This window comes from Opisthocomus hoazin, chromosome 6, assembly GCF_030867145.1.
Source record: "Opisthocomus hoazin isolate bOpiHoa1 chromosome 6, bOpiHoa1.hap1, whole genome shotgun sequence".
Classification (NCBI taxonomy): Eukaryota; Metazoa; Chordata; class Aves; order Opisthocomiformes; family Opisthocomidae; genus Opisthocomus; species Opisthocomus hoazin.
Genome location: NC_134419.1, coordinates 40,300,192 through 40,322,797, shown reverse-complemented (window position 1 = coordinate 40,322,797; position 22,606 = coordinate 40,300,192). Strand labels below are relative to the sequence as shown.

At 48.1% G+C, this 22,606-nt stretch overlaps 1 protein-coding gene across 1 annotated transcript in view; it reads left to right on the top strand.

Moving 5' to 3' along the window:
- Nucleotides 1–17,602, top strand: part of SYNPO2L (synaptopodin 2 like) — a 38,995-nt gene extending 21,393 nt beyond the window's left edge. Inside the window, exon 4 of the mRNA XM_075422867.1 lies at nt 11,012–17,602. Within this exon, the coding sequence (XP_075278982.1) occupies nt 11,012–13,341 (2,330 nt within the window). The 3' untranslated portion in view covers nt 13,342–17,602. The remainder of the gene's footprint in view (nt 1–11,011) is intronic.
- Nucleotides 17,603–22,606: the final 5,004 nt, after the last annotated feature.

The following is a 22,606-nucleotide window of genomic DNA, read 5'->3' as shown; positions in this document are numbered from 1 at the left end:
TAGATGAGTCTCTCAAAACATCAGATTTCTAGATGAGCATTGCTACCCAGTGGCTACTATGCACCCTGGTGTTTTGCTCAGCGGGGCAAGAGAACAGCCAGCAAACAGGGTCTCTGTGCTGCAATGCAAATGAACTATGGGAGAGCATTCATACTTATGAATAGCCAGGGTTTTGCCTAATCTGAAGAAACAAAAGTACTAATTTGTTTCCTTCCCACTAAAACAGTAACTTGCTCTCTTTAAAGAGGTAATTAATCCCTGGGGAAGCTGGGAATCTTTAGGGCCTCAGTTTGTCATCACTGTAAAGGACCAAGCCACATCCCTTCCTGAGATTATTTCTGTGCTGCTTGGACAGTGCAGAAGGGAAGAAAAAGATAACAACACAGAAAATACATATAAAAAAAATCTGAACAAGTTTCAGGAGGTTAGCAGAAAGCGGGTGTGACAGGGAGAATCAGACTGCAGTTGTCACGAGTGATTGCCAGTGCAGTTCCTTGGTTCCCCGTAGCTCCTGCAGTGCCCTCCTCTGCTCAGCTCCCGTCCGAAGCCTGGGATCCGTCCGCAGCCGGGGCTGCTTCTCCTCAGCCACCTGTGCTCTCTAAGGTGCACTGTATTCTCACCCCCATCCCAAAGTGTCTCCCAGGGACAATGCGCTCAGGCTTTCTCACAGCTAGAAATACCAATTGCTAGCAGAAGACAGACATACCAGGACAACGGTCTAGTCCTAACTTGCCATCACACCGTAGGAATTTGTGTCAGTGCAAGAAGTGCTTCAAAATATCTCAATTTAAACATACCCACTGGACTATTTTTAGTTCCTAGGGCTCAAGAGCCTCTCCATGTACGGTAGGGGAAGGGAGGGAAAAATGGGTGGGGAAATTTCCTCCTCTTCTTTATATGGGCCTGGCTGCCTGTGCAGAGTCATCAAAGTTACTACATTCCATATCAGAAAAGGAAATCCTTCTTGTTTAAAGCGGATGTACAGCAGCATCACTTGACGAGATAGGATGCTTACAAATAAGTGGCCTATTCATCGGAGGGTCATACAGATTACCTCTTCCAAGAGCGACTGCAGTCACATTTCTCTGCAGAGAGGGTGAGTGCAGCAAGCCATCTATCAGCCCATTGCAATCGGTGTAGGCCACAGGAGCTGTGAGCAAGATAAAGTACCTGAATGGCAGCTTGAACTTACTGCACCACATTTTGAAATAGAATAGCAAAGCATTCTGCTCAGACCAGGAGATTTAAATTAATTGCCTGAACTAGTGATCCTGCAGGAAGTCTGCTCCTAGGATTATGAAGCAATGCTGAATCACCCTTGGCCCTTGCTATGCAGTGAGCAGCCCACCACTCAGAAAACAGGGACAACAGCCTCCACGGCTGAATCACAGATGGAGAGCCTAGTCTCACTTCAGCACACATTAAACTGGAAAATGCTTCCACTTGGGAAATCAATTTACACACACTGGTGTAAACTAGCTGCACGCCTTTGTTTAAGAATATCCCACTTAATAACTAACATTCAGTTGTGAATTCTCTGTGGCTTGGAAGGCATTTATTAAAGAAGACAACAGTGAGATAAACACTGTGCATCTGGAGCCCTCTTCCTCCGGTTTTAGGCTTGAGTATGGCATTTGAGCTCATGCTTTCGGTTTATGTTCTATCGAAAGCACAAAGGTGGTATTTTCAGGCTGATGTATTAACTGTCTGTGCAGAAGACAGAGATTAGAAGCTAGTGTTATTTGTCTTGGCTAGTGTGGATGGATTTTTCCTTCTTTCTTGAGCCATCTCAGAAATTGTCACAAGTAATTGGCCATCTTCCTCAGGTGTTCTTACTGGAGACTCCCAGCATCGTTCCCTCGGGCATCGCTCCCGTCCAGCATTTCAATGCAGATGCTGTGGGCTGCAGCACTGGGACTAAGGCTGATAGAGCTCTGCTCTGCTTCACCTTTGCACCTCACTGCTCTCCTGCTGCCCCAGAGCCTGACAGACATAGATTTAGCTGAACGTGTGTTAGCTAAAGTTAAATCTACCTGCCTATAATATTCTCTGGGAGGGGAAAGATGTTTAGTATTTGAAGATGTTTGGAAGAAAGCTATATGTGATCCCTGAAATGTTAAGGTATACACTCTCTTTTTGTCCTGGTATTTCCACTATATAAGATATCATTTTGAGCATCTTTTTTTAAACTATCAGTTACTCAGACATCACTTCTCTGTGTTACTATCAGTGCAGGGACTCCAGGTCGCAGTTCCTCAGACACGGTCAGAGGTCATGCATCATCCTGCTGCTGGTGAAGCAGCGTCAGCAGTTCTCTCCCAAGCTCGCACTTCCATGGTCCTTGCAGAGCCCCAGCCAGTGATTTTTCAGAATATGCTGCCACACACATTAACAGAGTCTGTTCTTGCACATGCACTTCTGGAGTGACTTAGGATGTGTAAGGCTGATGGGGAACAATGGGATTAAGCCACAATTTTGCCAATAATTCAGATCTCAAGGTGATTAGAGCAATAACCACACTGAAACGACTATATTTATAACCTCATAGACTGTCTTAGCCAAGCTGATAGTTTCTAGGTTCCAGCATTTGGAGAGCTGAGTTGAAAGAAATTGTAATGCCAACAGGCAAAGGGAATCCCTCTCCCTGTCCAAGGTTGCTTCCATCAGTTCTGAAGGTGATATGGGACTTGCAGACAAGGTTGGGACAAGCCTGCTCAGAGACAACACTGCAGTGAGACAAAGTGATAGTGATGGGGGAGAGACAGGCATAAAAGGGTGAGGCATAAAAGGACTTTGACAAGGGGTAATTAAACAACAGAGTCATTGCTCAACAGAAGTGAGAGAAAATTATAGCTAGGAAGGAGAAAACCGTCAGCCTGACAAATACCGTTCTTCAGTTTCTCTTAAATACATTGTAGGAAGGGAGACAGGTTTGTTGTGAAATCTGTAAAGCTTCACTGTTGTCGGTGTATCTGCTGCTTATGTTAACCAAGAACCTAGCCCTTTGTGTAAAAGAAATAGAGCAGGAACGGGGACGAGTAGATCTTGATACACTGACTACACTGAAAGGTCAAGGCTGAATCATATTCTCTGTAGAGGTGAAATGTAAGGAATTAGTGAAAATTGTATCAGAATGGTCCCCAGTCCTGGATAAATACCCTGGAATAATGGGAAGGGTCTCAGGGAAAGAGACTGAGAATAGCATCCTTCTTGCAGACACAGGCTCTGGGGATAAGAAAAAAAAAATAAATGTTTAGCTTCAGTTAGGTGAATGACGCAGTTCTTTTGAGGACACTTTGTGAAAAACAAAATGATCAGTAAAAACAACATGGACTAATAAAAACTAGAAAAAGAGATAGTCTTTGACCTGTTCAGTAGTAAGCCACTTAGTAAGAGAAGACTTGGTGGCTAAAGAGCTAAGGTGGACACAGTATATGTTGGCTTCTGTAAGATAACTGATACGGTTCGCCATGACTTTTCCAATGAGAGAAATATGGATGAGATCGGACTACTGTAAGGTGCCCGCACAATTGGCTAAGAATAGGACAGAAAACATAACTATTAATGGCTCATGAGGTCAGATTAGCTAACTGGCTAAGTTGGTAGTAGTGTTTCACTGGGCTTCTGAATCTAACAGGACTACCTCTATATTTTCACCCGTGGAGCTTTAAACACTAACATATGTCAATCAAATGTCTTCTCCACCTCAATGTTATATGACTGGCAATGAGACAGATGATTAAAAATCCCAGCCCTCCTCTCTTCTGTCAGTGGATCTTGTCCTGTGACTGAATCTAGACAGACCAGGCAGTATGTGCTGTGGGGCACCCCACAGCCCTGAAACTGCTCCTGTTCTGAACCAGGACCTGGCTGGGACACCTTGAAGCTTTTCTCTGGTCTTTCTTCCTACGGAAACCCAGGTGTGTGGGGGACACGAGGGAGGGAGGTGGGTTACCTGGGTTGAGGAGCTCTAAAGTTTTCCCAGGTGCACCGCTGTTGTCTTCCTATCTAATTTTTAAACTGCAAATTCCTGCTAGTGATGCTTTTAAAATGTTTTTTGTTTCTCTTGAGTGTGTTGTACCTAGCAAGCAATAACAGGAAATAGCAATAATGCCATTTTTAATGGATGGCCTGAGGATTCAGCAGAGATTGCTGTGTATTAATCAGCAGATGACATAAGGCACAGAAGGTGTATAGTTGTCTCATGAAAGGCTGGATTTTTAAATGTAGTGGGAGCTTGACTGGTTGCAGAACAGGACTAAAATCAATTGGGTTACAAGAATATGTGGCAACTGCTACAGGATTAATCAAGTCCACAAACCCAGATGGTGAGCATATGCTTGACTGTATTACTAAATAGAGAGTGGCTGCTGGAAACACTGCAGGACAAAGAGAAGATGAATCGGTGGTATCCTGCTGTCAGACATCCAGCAGTTTAGTGAGCAGCAGAATTAGCAGATCCTGGTGTCCTTTTACTTTATGTCTTGTATTTGATGTCTCATTCTCTCATGTCTAGTAAGATGCAAATCTGTCTGATGTCCCTCACATTCAAAGTGAGAACTCATAATCTGTGTTGTGTGTGTTCTTCAGTTTCTGGTGCCTAATTAAGGCTGCACTCAGGCTGCCTGCACCCTGTGACAGGGTCTGTCTCCCCTGTCCAGTCACCTATCTGCATGTAAAGTTGTAGGAGCATTGTCTCTTTGTGACTTCAGACTTAAGCATGAAACACATAAGATTGAAAGACTTGCAGCATGACGGCATAAACCTTTCTTAGGAAATCGGGCTAGAACCGCAAAAGACAGCTTCACTGGTGCATTCAACAGGTGCTCTCCTGGCAAAAGAAAGCTCTCCTTTGGCAGGCTGCTCGCAGCAGACTATGTAGGGAGTATCCAGGGCCTGAGCATGAGCTGTCAGCACAGGAAAGCTGGCCATGTCTGCTGCCTTTTGCACTGAGGACACGTTTCCATCCAGCTCAGGAAGAAAGGCAAACTCTCGCTCAACTGATTGAGAATTTTTTTGAGTGAACAAGCTGTTCAAGTCTCCAGCAGGATACGACGAGACTCAGACATTGCAGCCAGGCACAGCAATGTCTCTGCACCCTCTCTGCCCAGCAGAGCTCTGCCATAGCAGTGTGGGAGTTGCAGAATGGCTAAGCATGGTCAAAAGCCTACAGAATGACTGGGCATGTTTTTTCCCATGGGCTGTTGATGCAGCTGGCGAGAAGCTTGATTTCTGTTTTTCTAAAACCAGGAGATTGCAGTGGGGCAGTGTCTCACTGGGAGCTCTTAAAATCACTAGCCATTTCAGATGGACTACCGGTTTGACAAGTACTTAACTATGTATTTAACCTCGGATATATGCTGAAGTGTTGCAGACTTGAGTAGGACCGAAGTATTTGCATCTTAAATTGGAGCTGAAGCATTATCTGTGTTTTAAATTATGCACAGCTTATGTGATGGAAGTGTGCTAATATCCAAAAATGAGAAACAAGTTTTCTGTCCCAAGAGTTTTACCACTTTTTTTAAGTAAAAGAATATATACTCGCCTGCTTTCCTGTTTGCAATTCAGATACTGGTCGAAGCTTCAAAGGTTGAAGCTTTCAACAGGGAAATACTTAGAAGGCCAATACAACCTATCCAAATCTTATTTTGAAAGGACTCCAGGTATGAAAAGCATGAGATGTCTATAGCCTCCAATGACTTACTGAGATATTTGCAACGTTAGCCATGGAAAAATGACCTTGTCTAACATAAATAGCTGGAAGAACAAAATACTAGTTGATCCCATGTGAAAAAATAGTAGCCAAGTAGTATTTCATCACAGAGGAACAGGCTCTTTACCTCTGAAATTAGCAGCGTGCTTGTTTTATATGGTAACAGCTTTTCTAGAATTTGGTCTTTGGTAATGAAATTTGCATTGTTTGTTTCCTAGTGAACATGAACAGTATCTGACATCATGTAAGCCTGCTTGTTCAGTAGTTTTCCTGAGCATATAGTAAAATGCTTTCTTTTAATGGAGCCTGATCTTGAAAAGTTTTATACTTTTTACACTTCTCTTTACTGTAATTAGTAACATAATTCATTTCACTCCAGTGAAACTGAATTAAATTAAGTTCATGGTAAAATCTTTGTAGGCTTTGCTTGATAAAAATTTTTCAGTTTTGTGGATTATTCAAACAGAATTTAGTGGGGACAAGAACTAAATGCTTTAAAAGTTAACAAAAAGTTTTCCATAGAAATTATCCACCACACCAACAGAACGTAAGAGAGTTTCATAACCCTTCTATTTACTCTTTTATCTATTCCATTTGAATGTTCTTAACAGAGAATTTTTTCTGTACTGCAGACCTGTATTTTCATTTCCAGTTGTATATTGTATCTATTGGATTCTGCGAGGTTTTCCCAAAGACGCTGTGTCCCTGTATGTCTAAATATTCATCAGAACAGAAAAGACTGAACCGCTTTCCTTGCTCTTGCTGTAACAGCCTCTGCATGAGGCATGACAGCTCTCCCCTGTAGCAACGTTGCCTGCGGCAGTTGTCTTCTTCGCTTGCAGCAATGGCTAGCGGATTGCAGGAGGCATGGTCAGACCTTCATTTCTCTAGACTTGCCAATGCTGGAGATGGTCTGCTTGAGTCCTGGGCTACTGTGTTGCTAAGGCTGGGACTGCTGGGAGGGAGAATCACAGGGCAGCATTCCTTGGCCATGTCTCTGGGGTTCTCTCACAGGAGCCATTGCTCGTGTACAGGCAGAGGCGGTAAGATGAGATCTAGCCAACATGTGAGGAAATGCGGAACAGGCCACAACTGCAGAGGTCTGCAGACTCTCGGCACCCTCTGTTCCCTTCCTCCCTGTCCACCTCAGTCCTCACTATCAGCATCTCATCTTTCAACACCTCTCAGTCTCCAGTTCTAGAGCTCTGCACGGTGCTGCCAAAACACTACTCCTTGGCCTTCAAACACTCCGTCACCCTCCCTGGGCACAGCCACACTCTTCAGCAGTGTAGGTAACAGCCTCTGCCATTCCAATTCAACTAAACCACTTCACTGCGGGCACCCAGCATCCTGATGCTCGTCCGTTAAATGTTCCTCAGTCCTGGTGCACGACAGAGATCTATGTCATGGACTGGTTCTCCTCAGACATGGAAGGAAATTGATATACACAGGAAAAGAAAGCCTGTCCTCTCTCTTTTCTTCCTGATGTTTACCTGGAGCAGGGCACTGTCTGAGGGTTTCGGACAAGGAAAGTTGCTTTCCTCCTGAGTGAATTTCTCTGCCTGTCCATGTTGGACAGGAGCACTGTGCTAGTCTCATCTCTTTGTAGGGCTCTTTCGCATAGGAATGCTGGACATTGAGGCACTGGAAACACTAATATGAAGCTTGCACCTTTCTAACCTGAGCCTTGCACCACAGAAGCAGTGAGACTATAGAGTATATTTTCTTATTTTAAAATGAAAAATGAAGAGTTTCTCCTCACAGGGAGTAGGGGGTGAGGGAAAGAAGAAGGGTGTTTAAGTGCCAGGTGACAATGTCCATCACACTGCTCAGTGATGAAGCTAAGAAGACAAAAATAGACGAAGTGACCTCATGGCTTTCAGCAGCAATGCCTACGAGACAAAAGAGAGGCTTTAAAAGGCTTGTGGAGCTGATAGCAAAGGGCTTGGACACCTCAGAGTTTTGGTTCTGCTCCAGCAGGGAACTGCTTTGCTTCTCTCCCACTGCCTCTCTTTCTGTTTATGGGGAGCTGTGAATTAAACGGGCTTTGTGACATGCCCAGCTCTCCAGGTCTGGACTCTGCCTTCTCGAGCTTGGATCAGCCGTATGCGGGTACAGATGTCTCCTCTTTTCTATTTTTCTTTTTTCTTTTCTTTTCTTTTCTTTTCTTTTCTTTTCTTTTCTTTTCTTTTCTTTTCTTTTCTTTTCTTTTCTTTTCTTTTCTTTTCTTTTCTTTTCTTTTCTTTTCTTTTCTTTTCTTTTCTTTTCTTTTCTTTTCTTTTCTTTTCTTTTCTTTTCTTCTCTTTTCTTCTCTTTTCTTTACTTTGTTCTTTTCTTTTTTCTTTTCTCTTCTTTTTTCTTTTCTCTTCTCTTTTTCTTCTCTTATTTTCTTTCTTTTGTCTCTTCTCTTCTCTTTTCCTTTTTTCCTCTTTTCTTTTTTCTTTCTTTTCTTTTTTTTTTTTCCTTTCTTTCCCCTTTCCTTTCCACTCATTTTTCTTCTCCTCTCCTTCCCCTGTTCCTTGGCCTATTCTGATTTCACTTTCGCTCTTTACCCTCAGTAAGTCATCTCAGAAAGATTTCTCTTTCTCTTTTTTTTTAAACTGTTGTGGGAAATCGTAGTTTGAATAGCACTATCATTTTTCTGTTAGGAGGACTGGTGTAATTAGTTACGTGCTTTAGCCTTTGACAAGGAGGAAAGTAGGAAGCAAAGAAGAGGGAGGTGAGTAGCAGGTCCCTGAAGGTCTTACTTGCCAGCTGCTTCGGAACACAGAGTAGTTCAGAGCAACTTCCCAGGGAAGCTGTACATGGATGCTAATGCTGAGCCAGGACCAAGAGCTGGTGGGGACATAGCCAAGGCTGTCTACTGCTATATTTTCTCTGACAGTATTTGCTAGCCCAGACTGTAGAATTGAGCGCTTTCATGGCACTCTGCTGTCGGAAGGGGCTGCACAGACACTCACTTTGGATGGTGTCTCTCCCTAGCTGCTAGCTCCCGATGCCAGGAATCCTCTTGTGAGTCACTCAGGGTCCTTTACATATTCTGCACTTGACTGAGGTTCTGTAGTGCCGCTCTTTCTCCTTGTAAATTTAGAAGCAAAATACAAGCTGGGTGAGGTGTAGTAGCTTGTAGCAAGGATGCTTACAGCGAGAAAGAAATCTCTCTGATTTCCTCCCTTGTGAACAACCCCCAACGTGTGCAGATTTGTAAGTGAAGTGGACAGACCTTCAGGGACTGTAGCTCGTTTCCATCAGGGACAGCAGGTCTTTGAGGGCAAGTCTATGACTGCTCTGAAGAGCACTAAGTCTCCACAAAAACCTGGACACTACTTCAGTCCTGGTTCAGCAAGGCGGAATCATTCTGTAAGGAAGGTTTTGCAGAGAGCTTTCACTTTGCAAGTCGAAGTACAGATAGTGAGCCTTTTTTTCAGGACTGATTTTGCTGTTTCCAGTTTTCTGGGTGCAAAGGGGAGGAATGGATTGTGCATCCACGTAAGGAGATCTCAAACTGCAGAGGTCCGCTTGCTGAAATCCCAAGCAGCAGCATGCGCTATGGAATGGCTGAAAACCTTGAGAAGAGTCTTTCCTTGTATTTATCTTAAGCTTCCTGAAAGGATGACTGCTCTGCAACTCAACATGTTATTTTCAGTATGGGGTGAGAGAGGGAAGCTCTTTCTGCTGTGGTTACACTGGTGCAGTATGGAATGATGACACCCACCACAATTGTGCAGCCCAGCCAGGTTTTGGGGGACATCTCCAGCCCTCAGGCAAACTAGTATCCTTCTTAGCTAAGGTCCCTGTCCCCCACTGCAGGTAACTTTGCCACATTAGCAGGTGCCCGTTGAATGAATGCTGTGTGATAAATGGTCAGAAGTGAGATCCTGAGAGGACTGAGCAGCTTTCATCCTCTCTTGAGCTAACACCTTCCTCCAGCACTGCCTGCAGATCTCCCCTCTCCTCTCCTCTCCTCTCCTCTCCTCTCCTCTCCTCTCCTCTCCTCTCCTCTCCTCTCCTCTCCTCTCCTCTCCTCTCCTCTCCTCTCCTCTCCTCTCCTCTCCTCTCCTCTCCTCTCCTCTCCTCTCCTCTCCTCTCTTTTGAGAATGTCAGGACTGGACAAGGTGCCACACAGTTTTTTGACAAATTATGAGATGCAGGCAGTGGATGGATGTTTTATCTGTACTGTCATGCTGGGAAAAAGACAACGGGAGTAAGGAAAAGGACGAAATCAAAGAAATTGGAAATTAGTCTATGGTTTAGGTGTGTGGGTTTTTTTCTGTGCAAAGTTAGCGCTGATTTCTGTCACTTGAAGACCGATTCAAAGCATGCCCATGCTTTCCGTAGGGCAGCCGAGTTTGGTTTTATTATTGAATCTTGTTCACCCCCTGCTTTCCCTGCACGCAAGGCAGAGAACACAATGTTCCTCCCTCAGGCTTTACTGACCGCTGGGCTGGCAGAGCAGGTGGAAAATGATTATCCCACACTTTCCTGCCAGTGTCCCAACAGGTGCTGGCTTTTCCAAGCAAGCCTGTCTCAGTGGATTCCTTCTGGCCTGGCTGATAGGTTGTGGGGGTCTGGGATTCTTGCTCAGGAGCAAGGGCTCTTCTTCCTTGCTGGGCCTGGGGCAGGAGCAAGGGTGAAAACATGCCTCCTGCTGTCACAGGGCTGCTGCAGAGAGCAGCAAGCAGCCCTACACACAACCCTGCTGCAAGACGCTCTGACTCTGTAGCTGGCACTGCAGGGTGCAGCGCAGGAGCAGCCCGGCTGTGCCCGCAGAGCACCTCTCCCATTGCACACATGCACAGGTGCTAACGGTAGCAGTGGCCGCTTCCCAAACGCTCAGAGCCAGGAGGATTGCTTGCTCCTGGGAATCTGGAGGTAGGAGGAAGGTCTACAAAAAGCAGGGCTCCACCTTCAGGGTGATGAGTAAATGGTAAAAATTCCCTGGAGCAAGGGCATGCACTGTACAAACGCGGTGAGATACAGCCCGGGACTCTTGGCCACGTGCTGCAGAAATAGCAGATCCCAGGATTTCTGACCAGGAAACAGAGAGCGGCCGCCAGACTGGGGGGGAGTTCCCTCCCCACACCTGCACGGACTTGTGTTTGCAGGGAAAGAGCAAACTGCACCTGGTTTCACTCAGCAGTTCCTAAAGATGCAAAGGTAGGAAAGAAAAAGAAGGGCAGGAGGTGCCAGTGTGTTTCCTCGTCTGGGCACCAGAATACCTACAGCCATACCACTGTTCATCTCTGCCCACCCAGCCTCCTGCTGAGCTCTGAGCTTGCCTCTTTTTCTCTCTTGCAGAGCTCCACCGCCACGAAAGCATCCAAGAGAAGAACGTGAAAGAAGCCAAAACCAAGTGCAGAACCATTGCATCCCTGCTGACCGACGCGCCCAACCCCCACTCTAAGGGGGTGCTGATGTTCAAGAAGCGCAGGCAAAGGGCTAAGAAGTATACACTGGTCAGCTTTGGGAGCGTCGACGAAGACCGCTCCTACGAGGAGGAGGACGGCGTTTTCCCAACTAGTGAGTCTGAATTTGATGAGGAAGGTTTCTCTGATGCCCGAAGCCTAACTAATCACTCAGACTGGGACAACACTTACCTGGACATTGAAAAGTCCAAGTCTGACTCTGAACGGAAGGAAGAGAAGCAAAAAGGTTTGAGTGAGGCCTCAGGTAAAGGAGCGCGATTATTTGAGCAGCAGAGGGAACGGGCTGGGAAGTACACAGTCGAGAAAGTCCCGGCGCAGAAGTGCCCCCAGCTCGCCCCAGCCGCCCAGCCGCAGCAGGGCACGGTGAACGGAGAGATGCCTGTGCCGCAGAAGGCAGACAGCGGGCCCCTCAGCATCTGCCTGGAAGGGGTGCAGGTGCCGAGCACGCAGCCAGCCCCGCTCCCCGCTCAGCTCCTGGCTCCCCCCAGCCCCACTTTCTTCCCGCCTCCCCCCAGCAGCCCCGACCCCTTATCTACAAGCACAACAAGCATGTTCAACAGATCGGCACGGCCCTTTACTCCCGGCTTTTCTGGCGCTCGGCCAGCAACATCCTCTGTCATCTTCAGGCCATCTACCCCCAAAAAACCTAGTGAAAGTCTGGGTGGGCAGAGCACGGTGGCTCCCCCTTTCTCGCCTCTGGCTCCGGGAGCAGCTGCCAACACACCAGTGCCAACACATCGCGGTCCAGTCAGCTCCTCCACATCTCTCTATATTCCCGTGCCAGGAAGGCCAACACCGCCACTGGAGTCACAGCCAGGAGGGGGAGGACGTGCTCCGGAGACCAAGCCTTCTGCCAGCACTGCTCGGACCTCCACCACCTCTATCTTTTTGTCAGCTCCCTCCAAGCCAGGAGGGGAGGCAGCCTCCGCAGCGTCCCAGCCACGAGTCACTGGAACGGCCTCTTCTTCTTTGTATATTAGCCCAGCACCATCGCAGCACACCATAAGCAGTTCCCCCACACCAAAGCAGCCTTCTCCTGCTGTCTCACCAGCAATGCCACGACCTCCTTCTGAGCCCTTAACCTCGAGGGAGCAGAGGATTGCGGTGCCGGCTCCCCGTACAGGCATCCTGCAGGAGGCTCGCCGCCGGGGCAACAAGAAACCCATGTTCAGTAAGATTGAGGAGAAGAAGAAGAATTCACCCAACCCTGAGCTCCTGTCTCTGGTGCAGAACCTGGATGAGAAGCCAAAAGGTGACCACCCCGGGGCAGGCTTCGAGTCTGGGCCTGAGGAGGACTTCCTCAGCTTGGGTGCCGAGGCCTGCAACTTCATGCAGTCCTCTGGCCGCAAGTTCAAGACCCCACCTCCAGTGGCTCCTAAGCCTCAGCAGCAAGATGGACTGGTAAATGGTGCCCACGACATGCCTCAGCTTAAAGGCAAGGGGGCAGAGCTCTTTGCCAAACGCCAGAGCCGCATGGACAAATATGTGGTGGAAACAACACGGAAGCCAGAGTCCAAGCCCAGGACCCCCTCTCCTTCCCCTTCTCTACCCTCATCCTGGAAATATTCGCCCAACATCCGTGCTCCCCCGCCAATAGCCTACAACCCAATGCATTCCCCTTTCTATCCCCTGGCAGCCAGCAAATCTCAGGCTAGCAAAGCAGAGAGCAAAGTGAAAAAGGCACCTGGGCAGAAATCAGGGATCAAGGTCATTGATATAATGCGCCACCAGCCCTATCAATTGAAGTCAGCCATGTTCTGTTTTGGGGATCCCCCAAGCCCCAGCATTCAGGAGCCTCCTGCTCAGCCGGCCCCGCAGGCCAGCTCGTCCTTCACCAAGCAGGTCCCTGTGAAAACAGCCAAGACTCAGGAGATTCGTCGCTTCTCCACTCCGGCTCCCATGCCAGCCTCAAGCAGCCTGGCACCCACCGTGCTTGCGCCCCGCTCGGCCACCACGTTGGATGAGCCAGTGTGGAGAACAGAAATGGCCTCTTCTGCCCCTGCGACACCGGCACCCTTCCAGGTGGAGCTCGGCCAGTGCCCTAAGCCATACCAGAGCTCCCCAGAGCCTGGTCCGGTGGGCCAGGGGCCTTCCCCAAACCCAGCCTCAGCCTCTCGGTTTCAGGTGGCCAGGCCCAAGTTCTCGGCAGCGAGAACAGGGATGCAAGCCAATGTGTGGAGGCCGAGCTTCGGCCACCACTGAGGCAGGCACCCCTCCCATCCCGTCCGTGGCCCCGCAGATATAGCGCTCCTTTTGTCTTTCCTGTCAGCTCAGTACATTGGGATGAGTGACACAAAATGAAGAAAAGAGAAAAAAAAAATTACGCCCCTTCTGCACCACCCTCTCCCCCAGCATCCCCTTGGTCTCAGACGGGCAGCTTCGTGACAAGGCTTACTGGCTGTGGCGACAGCAGGAGGAAGGATGTGGAGAGAGGGCACACGTGTGGTACACGGAGACTGGGAGTTCGCACACAGCGGTGAAACCCACCTCTGGACGGGGTGAATGGCAGGGGTTGTCTCACATGAGGACATGTCTGCAGTCGTGGTTTTCCTTTCCCAAGGGCTTTGGAGTCCCCCCTGAATGGAGGGAGAGTGGGAGGCAAGAGCTGTCCAGGAAGAAAGGGTCAGAGGTGGGATGACAGTACAGAAGCCCCAGCTTCCCCGTTAGACTGCTTTTCTCTGAGCCTGCCCGAGCGTGTGTGCAGCAACACTCAGCAGGGAGGGAAAGCAGACATGGGGCTTCGCCTTGGACGCTTCTCCCAGACCCCCCTCCTGAGGGGCACAGAGGAGGAGGCCGGAGAGCAGAGTGAGCGGGGTGTCTGCACGTGCAGGCGTGCGCAGCGTGCCTTGCGCAGGAGGGCGGCCCTGTGCACCCACTCTGCCGCTCACCAGGGCTGGGGGTAGCAGGGAGAGTCATCCCAGCTGGTGCTGAACACAGTTGTCAGGTCTGGGAGCAGTTTGCCAAAGAGGGGCGTTGAGAGGACTTGGTGGGACTATCACAAGCTGGAGGAACCGCAGAAGGAAGTACCAGTTTTTGAGGATACACAAAGTCAAAGCTAAGCTCAGGCAGTGGCTGGCTGGCGCAAGGAAGGCCCTGCAGCTTTAGTTCCCCTGGAAGAGGACACAGATGCTGTACGTACAAAGGAGGATTGCGTGGGAGAAGGTACAGTTGGCTTTAAAAGAAGGCAGGATTGAACATGCATTTGCACATCATGTTTTTGTTTAGTTTAGGACAGAAGTGTGGTGAGATTGGAAACAGGTCATGACCTAAACCTAAAACTCATTGAAAACTCTGTAGTGAACTGGAAGATGGAGCCCCTTTACAGATGCTCTCAGTATGGAAGTGGAAGACAGGGAAACAGAAAGTCACAAGTAGAATTTCATACTAAATGATTTAAGTGTCCTTGGGGTCTATTTGGTAAGAACTGAAGTGGTCTGAGAGTCCCAGAGGATCTGCACTCACACACGCATACAGAGCTCAGTTTGCTGGCGATGCTGGGGAAACAGGACTGGTTATTCCTTGAACGTCCCAGGCCAGCCTCAGACTTAATCCTTACACTAAAGGCATACAAGCAGAAAGCATTTCCTCTCCCAGGGAAGAATTCAAGATATTAGTAGGGACTGTGCGTGTGTGTGCACGTGTCATCTGTGCTCTGGTTCGCACACATGCCTGCTGCCATTTGCCTTCTGCCTCTGCTCCCACTTTGGCAGCAGCTGCTTTGCCAATGTGATTCCACAAGTACACCAAGCGATCACTGCTCCTGGAGTGCTGGCTCCCAAACACAGGAGGGAAGGGGCTTGCCACCTCTTCCTCGGCAGGGCTTGCTAGACCCACAGGAATGATTACTGGAGGCAGGATGAAGGCCCCATAGCCCTGCTAGAGACATGTCTCCATCTCTTCAGACTTGCTCCTCTCCTTCAAGCAGAAGCCGTTCTCCGACTGGACCGAGCACAAACTTTGGATGTTTAAAACTGTAGTTTCTGGAGAGAAAAAAAGGAGCGCAAATAGGGCTGATGCCAAGTCTGTAAGCAGTGCAGCTACTGTGGTCCGAACCAACTTTCCTCCACACAGCTGGAGCTTACAATGTGTAGCTCTTTCCACAACAGCTTGGGGCTCTGCTTTTTCTTGGAGGCTCTGAGGTGCTTCTCTGTGACCGCTTAGCGATTTTGCATGTGTGCACTCCCACAAACAAAAAGAGGGCTGGAGAACCTAGCTAGTAGCTCAAGTCCCAGACAAGCTTGGGAGGGAGAGAATGAGAGGAAAGGAGAAGTAATAAACAATCCTGCCTTTGAATCCTTCACACTCTGGCTAGGCTTGTTCTGCAGGCCTGTGTTTGCCGTGCACATTCCTGGGGGCCCTGAAACAAAGGATGGGCATCCTGAGGAGGGAGGAGGACAGCACTTACACCTCACTTGGCAGACTGTCAGCCACGGGAGAGGACAGAGAGGAAACCTTTGGGAGTGCCTTGAGTTAATGAGCAAAGGGGTGGCTGAGCCAGAAGAGGTGCTGCATCTGGTCGTATCACATAGGAGCAGCCGACCTCAACCGATGGTGATTGTATGTGTTCCTGGGAAGCCCCAGAGGGGAGGTCTTAGGACAAGTCATGTCACAGAGTTCAGATCACCAGAAGCCACTTAGCTCTGGTGAAGGGGAGTAGCCATGCTACAAAACCTAACTTGGACAACTGCTTTCTCACTCATCCTGTGCTGCATTGCATTGCCAGTGCTTCTGGAAAAAGCTCCTGTGTGCTGTAGCAAGCTGAGTCTCTGTGATTTTTCCCAAACGTGGAAGAAGTCGTCTTCTGTTTTTCTAGGAAAGCTGTGGGAAGGAACTGAAGGACTAGCAGTGCTCCAAAAGCTTCATCTCCAGTCTCCTTGTGGAGTGCTGTCTGTCACTGGCTAATGGTTTTAGCCACTAGCCTCAGACAGACGAGCTAGCCCAGGCTGAAAGCATCACTGAGCTCAGGTGTAGAGAGGGGTTATGGTGACCAGCGAAAGGGTGCTCAAGATAATTCTTCTAGTGAAGAAATAACCTGAGAAAGTCTGAATCTTACTCCAGTGTCCCTTTCCCTCAGGCCCCTAAAGGTAAGTGCTCTCAGGGCCTGAGTGTCTCAGGAAATTCATTTTGCCACTGGAAAAAGAGACGTCTGGCCTTAGCATGTCAGGAAGATTGCATGTGGTGAGTATTTCAGTGGTCCCACTCCAGATATCTGGGACACACTGATGCAAGCCAAGGAGCCATGGCCAAACACTCCTGAATCTTACACGTCAGGACCCATGTGAGTGGAATAGCTGCATTTGGCCCACCATTTCTCATAATGTAACGGGCAGGAGATGAAAAAACATTAGGTCTGACTGGAGAATGAGTATTGAACATCAGAGCAAGGAAAAGAATCAGGAGGCTGGGGGTCCTGCATTTCACTTCTAACATCCTTGGTTCGAAACCATGTTTAGAAGCAAAGCTAAAGCAGTTTGATGGATCTCAGCCCCTCCCAATCTTTTCTGGATCCTGTGCTGACACAGGACTTGATCTGAAGAAGGGTGTTGCAGATGAGGCCTACAGTGCTTGGGGAGTATCCCAAATAGGGCCTGTGGCTGAAAGTAGCATGAAATGAGAAATAATACTGAGATGCACCTGCTAAGCTATATGGAAGAAGCCTGCACTACTGCTGGCTTCAAGCAGCTCTGCTAATGTCTGCTCACGAAAATACATACTGTGGCTGGCCTGTTAGAAAGGTCACAGGTGAGGTTAGGAGGAATACTTTTGAACCATATAAGCTTGTCTTGAGCCTCTCCAAATTTCTAATTCCTCAGCTGTTGAACAAGCAGACATAAACCATTGTTTGACAAGTTTTAGCTCCCACCCGCTAAGTTTTAAGCTGCAGTGGTAGGCCAAACCCCAGTGTCCCCTTGTTAAGCATCTGAAGATGTCTGCATGGACTCTGATTTAAAAATGCCTGTCATCCCTCCGCTCTAGCATGCTGCAGGTTACACATTGCAGCTATGGCAGTTCTGGAGGTTTATCTTTGCTTCAGAAGTATCACTCCTTTCCCTCTGAATATATGGGAACGCTTGCCAGAGATAACCTCAAGATCCTGCAGCAGCTGAGAGGAAGCATATCAGAAGAGAGTGGTGTGATGAGGAGTCACTGATCCCCAGACACGAGCACAGTGCAAGTGAGAATTGTCCTTCAGCAAGAATGCACTCCCTTTCTGCCATCATATCCAGCATCCCCTAGCAGACCCTCTTCCTACCAGAGACTCGTCAGTGCTCTGAAAATGGGAGCCCAGCAGCCGTGCTGTCTGGTGGAAGATGTGACTCCAGAAGCAGAACAGAGTTGGCATCTTTGTTTATGGAAATACTTTTTCTCCCTTTTCTGTTTTGTCTTTTTATTTTTTTTCCCCCAATTTACAGTCACTTTCTATTTGTTTGTGCAGAAGAATAAACTTGTGATATGCACTTTACACGTGGCATTTTGTCTTCTTTGCTTGGCACCCAGAAGTAACTGCTATGTGTACAGCACATGCAGCTAGCACTACCAACAAACTACCAAGGCCAAGAGAATATAAGGATTCCAGAAAAGGATGGGATGTCTCAGCAACAAAAACATCTAAGTTGGATTTAAAACCCCTATACATTAAAAAAGTCCCATGCAACCAAAAATTTAACTGAGATCCAAAATGTTGCTACTACAGGCTATATAACATTCCCTGACAGGGTGAAGGAATTTGTTTATGGGCCAGCCCCGGCTGGTCTGCCCCAGCCCTGCCCCTCAGCCGGCTCTAACCCAAACCCTACCCTCTGCTTGTAAATCTGGTATCAGTGGGAGTTTGTCAGCTCTGGCAAAGGTAAATATAAACTCACACTGAATGATTCAACTTCTTCTTAACATTAACCAAGAGTTCAGAAAACCAAATCCGTCAGAAAATCAAATATATCCCATTGTATCCTCAGGCCCCAAGCCTAATCCTAACTCTAACCCAATTCAGGTCAAAGTCTACCCAATTTCTGGGTCCTGAGGGGTGCATTTTGCTGAGTTCAGGACAAGTGTTAGCAGGTCACCTTTCCCAGACATATGTCACTCACAGCTAGCAATTCCTGAGCACTGCAGGAGACGCTGGGGTCAGCTGTAGGATTGGACTGCAGGTATCACTTTGTGGATGTTTTTCAGACTAATTACGAGGAGGGGTCCCTTATGCAGTGGTCTGGAGGTGGGTCTTGGGACTGTGCAGCATATTTCTGATTGATTTGTGGACAGGAAACGCACAAAGGGGCAGCGATGTTTGCCGATGCCAAACCTGAACTTCTGTCCAGCCAGAAGCCCAGCTCCCAGAGAAGTAAGTCTACAGATACACAGGCTGCAGATTAGGACTGCATCTCGATTTGCTTAATAAAGCTGACATAGTAGGATTATGAGCTACTCCAGATGGTTTGACACATTGCAGGGGAGCTGCTGTGTCCAGGGCTCTGATTAAATTCCCTGTTAACCTCTACAACCTTCTCAAGTGAGAGTCATTTCTTCTCACAGCAGATCATGTCAGAAGGAGCCAGACGAACAGACTTTCAAAGGTGGAATGGGAGCCAGCCCTGAGGTTACTGACGCAAAGCTGAAGGATTACTGAATAGCTACGCAGCAGGCTAGGGATGAATTTGGACTTCAGTGCGCTACTCAGAGAGTAGTTTGAAACCAGAAAATAGTAAGGTGCCTAGTGGGGATCTCTACCCCCAACAATCATACCCGATGGAAGGAGAAGCGTCCAGCAAAGAGCACAGCAGTATGTGGCATGTAGGAAGAGTAAGGCTATTCCCAGGCAGCGCAGACCTATAGCTTCAGCAGCCACTAGATGTTGCCACTGTTCTTCTCGGAGTTAGCCGGGCTCCTGGCATTCGCCTGATGTGGTGGATAAGTCTGGAGGGTTTAAAATCTTAGGAAATAACTTTCTTCCTAATCTATCCTCTTTCGGCGTTCGCATACGGTGTTGCTCAGTGCCACATACCAGAGAAGGCCAGGCTCATACCAGGGAGTTTTGGCATCGAGAGGCTTGCTGCAGCTTGGAGGGGATTCCTGGGTGGTAGGGCACAGGGCATGCAGGCGAACAGCCTGCCCAGCAAGTAACACACCGTGGGCACGCCAGCTATTTCAACGCACACTCCAGCTCTGTGATCAAATCCTACACATTTCTGCCCCAGTCCTCCATCTCATCGTGCATTAAGCCCATTCAGTAGCAGGCAGGAGCCCGGCATTAACCGTTGCTCCTGCTGCGGTGGTACAGACTACTGGCAAGTCTTCCTGATGTCTGTGTAAAAATGGAAGAGATTAAGCATGTATGAACTACTTTAAAATAACAAATATATGATGTATTTCAAAATAAAAAACAACAATAACAAAAAGCCAAATCAAGAATTTTGCCACTTTTTTCAGAACAGATTGAATGATGTTGAAATCCTCTGCTTATGAATACTTTCAGCACAGATCAGCCCTGGGCTCGAGGGAAAAAGGGGAGCAGGGTCAAGGTTTAATTCTCTATCTCTAGAAAATTAAAACAGTGAAGGCTATTTGCCAGAGCGATGCTGTTTGCCAGACTTCCACGTGATCAAAATGCACTCAGGAGACAGCCCTGCTGACGACGCCTGTCTTAGCTACCACTTATGTCCATCTAGCACTGTGTAACAAGGCAGATCTCATCTGCTGCTCTTGAAATGATTTTGCAGACATCAACAATTTGAGGTTAGACCATTTAAAATTAGGTGCACACGAATTCAGTGCAAAAATAAGTGAATTTTGAAGATATCAAGTCAGAGAAAGCTAAGCTTCATGCAGGCTGTTCCTAAGGGTGTACACACTTAAGCAAAGGGTGTATTTGGAAAGAGGGAGGTGATCACAGTGAGATACAGGCAGTTCCTTGTACGATTAAAAACTCCTCCCTGGAGTGCTGAAATGTCCTAGAGGCAGCACATGCACTACCCCACTGACCTAAGTGGAAACTCTGTGTACTCAAGCAAAGATTGAATTTAGCCACCAAACCTCACCACGCTCCAGGCAAATCCCACCCTAGCCCAAACCAAAACTAAACCAGCTCATCAGGCAAGGCTTGTAATGATTTAAAACCTTGAGCACTGAGTAGCATGAGTGTCTAACAGTAAGTGCCCTACATAACTTCTTATCTATGCTGAGTTCATTGTATTACTTATGGCAGAGAGATCAGATTGGGATACTACTCCCAGTGGAAAAAGCCGCTGAGCTGCTGAACCTGGCACCATGGAAGGGCACAAGTGAAGTCTCTGCTAGACCCGCCATTGACATTTCTATTAGTGAACTAGACATTTCTGTCCCTCAGGAGAAACTGTGCATAGAGAGGAGAAAGGAGATGGATTTAGTTCTCAGCCTGGTAACCGAAAATGAAGATATAAAATTTTATTTGAAGGTAGAGTAGGAGGTGAGAATCTCAGTTAAAGATGTGCCTTGATGCATAAGTGTCAGACACAAGACTGCTTTATCCAAATCATCCTATAAATCCTGGTGCCATACTAATAAGATAAACCCTCTCTTACGTTTCTTCTGGGTTCTAGGCTCAGGCTCTGTGCAGTCCACCCCAGCGGCACTCTTAGGTCCTGTGTCTCACCCAGTGTATGTTTATATGCACATGCAGATGAAAATAACCTCTGGAGGATCAGGGTTGCAAGGACAGAATGGGAATTCACATAGCACTGAATGAGGGCTATGGATCATCTTTCAAAGTGGAGGTGGCCAAGGTCTCTTCAGAATTTGAGCCTGACGACAGCCACAGGCACAACAGCACTGAAAAACCTGGACAAGCGGCTGGTCTAAACCTTGGACTTTGTTACTGGAGTTTCTGAGGAGTCAGATGATCGGTCTAGGAACGTAAATATTACCCACCAGCATCTAGGGAATAAAGGAATCTCCCCATTTGATTATTTCAGCTTCCAGATACTATTTCTGAGCCCTGGAAAAAGATCCTGCCCCATACTCTCTACTCCTAGCTTACTTTCCTTCATATGACTCCTCAACCTGTCTCATTTCCAGTTCCTCACCACCCTGCCTACTTCTTACACAAGACCTTGACTTGGCATACAAATGCTTTGTTCCCATCAGACCATGGTTCCCATCAGTCCTTGAAGCTGGACTTCAAGGTCCTTGGCCTTGCCCCTAGCCCTGCTTGCCTCTTGCCCTTTAAGGTGGGGGTCCACAGGGGACTCTTGTCTTCCAGAGCTGGCTCACCCTGAATTGCTGTCAGTGCCTTGCTCCTGGTCCTATCTGCTGGGCACACCTGCCCGTACCCTGACTGAGATCCTCACACACCATGCTAGACACGCCTTCTCTTCATCTCCTTGCTATTGCTTTTCCCTAGCCTCTCTGGAGTTTTACGAGGGCTCCCATCCATTCCCTGCTCAGCTCCAAATCCTCGCTAGCCACGGGCACTCTCCTCCCTTCCAGCTGGCGCAGCTCCCCTCTCCCTGCAGCTGCAAGCCCCTGGGCTGGGAGGAAGGAGAGGAGCAGCAGGTCACACTCGTGGCAGGGAAGAGCAACAGTGTACTTCCCTGCTGCACCATCTTCTGGAGCTACATCATGCCTCAAAATCCAGCAGGTTTCCACATGATATTCATCCAGCACAAACTGTTCCCCTAAGGTGTAATTTGTGCTCAAGAAGGCACAGGAGATGACTGGAGAAATAATACAGCAGCTATAAATTGGTCTGGAAACAGCTGCTGGAAGCAAGTAGAGAGGAGGCAGAGTTTAGCATCCATCTAGCGACTGTAAGAAGGTGCCATATAGTGGTATTTCTGCATATAGCATATGCATATAGCTGCATTTCTCAGCTTCTGACCCCATAATATAAATCACATTCATTTCTTAGATGATTATCAAACTGGAGCTAGAAACTTCTTAAAATTAAGAGGTAACTGTACCACACACCTTTGGGAGAGGAGCGGCAAAGAGCTGCTGAGTTTAAGCAATACAGCAGCACACGGTGACAGGCAAGAGCTCCCTTAAAAAACAGGGTTTAGAGCATCAGGAACTCCAGCAGGAGAGCAGCATCTCAAAGGGCACAACCGGGCTTCACAGCAGGCACTGGGCACTGTGGACAAATGCCCAGGATAGTGCGAAACCAATCCAAGAGAAAAAAAATCTAGTGAAAAACTACTCCTCTGTGTACAACCTGCAGTGCGAAGGGCTTGGCCACCACCACGAGACCGGCTCCTCCGTGGCCACCTGCACTTGTGCTGAGTGGGTGTGAGGTGCGGACAGACAGTCAGGCGTGACCGTAGTATCTGACACCCTCCAGCCTTGCACAGATGTAAATGCCTTCAGCAGATGTGAAGCTCTGTGACGGTGCCCAGAGCAGGCAGTGGGTGTTCACCGTTCGGTTGTGCTATCCCCTACACTTGTTGTACACCGGCACAGCTCCGGGGAGTTACTCCCAGGTCACCAGCATGGGAGTGTGGGG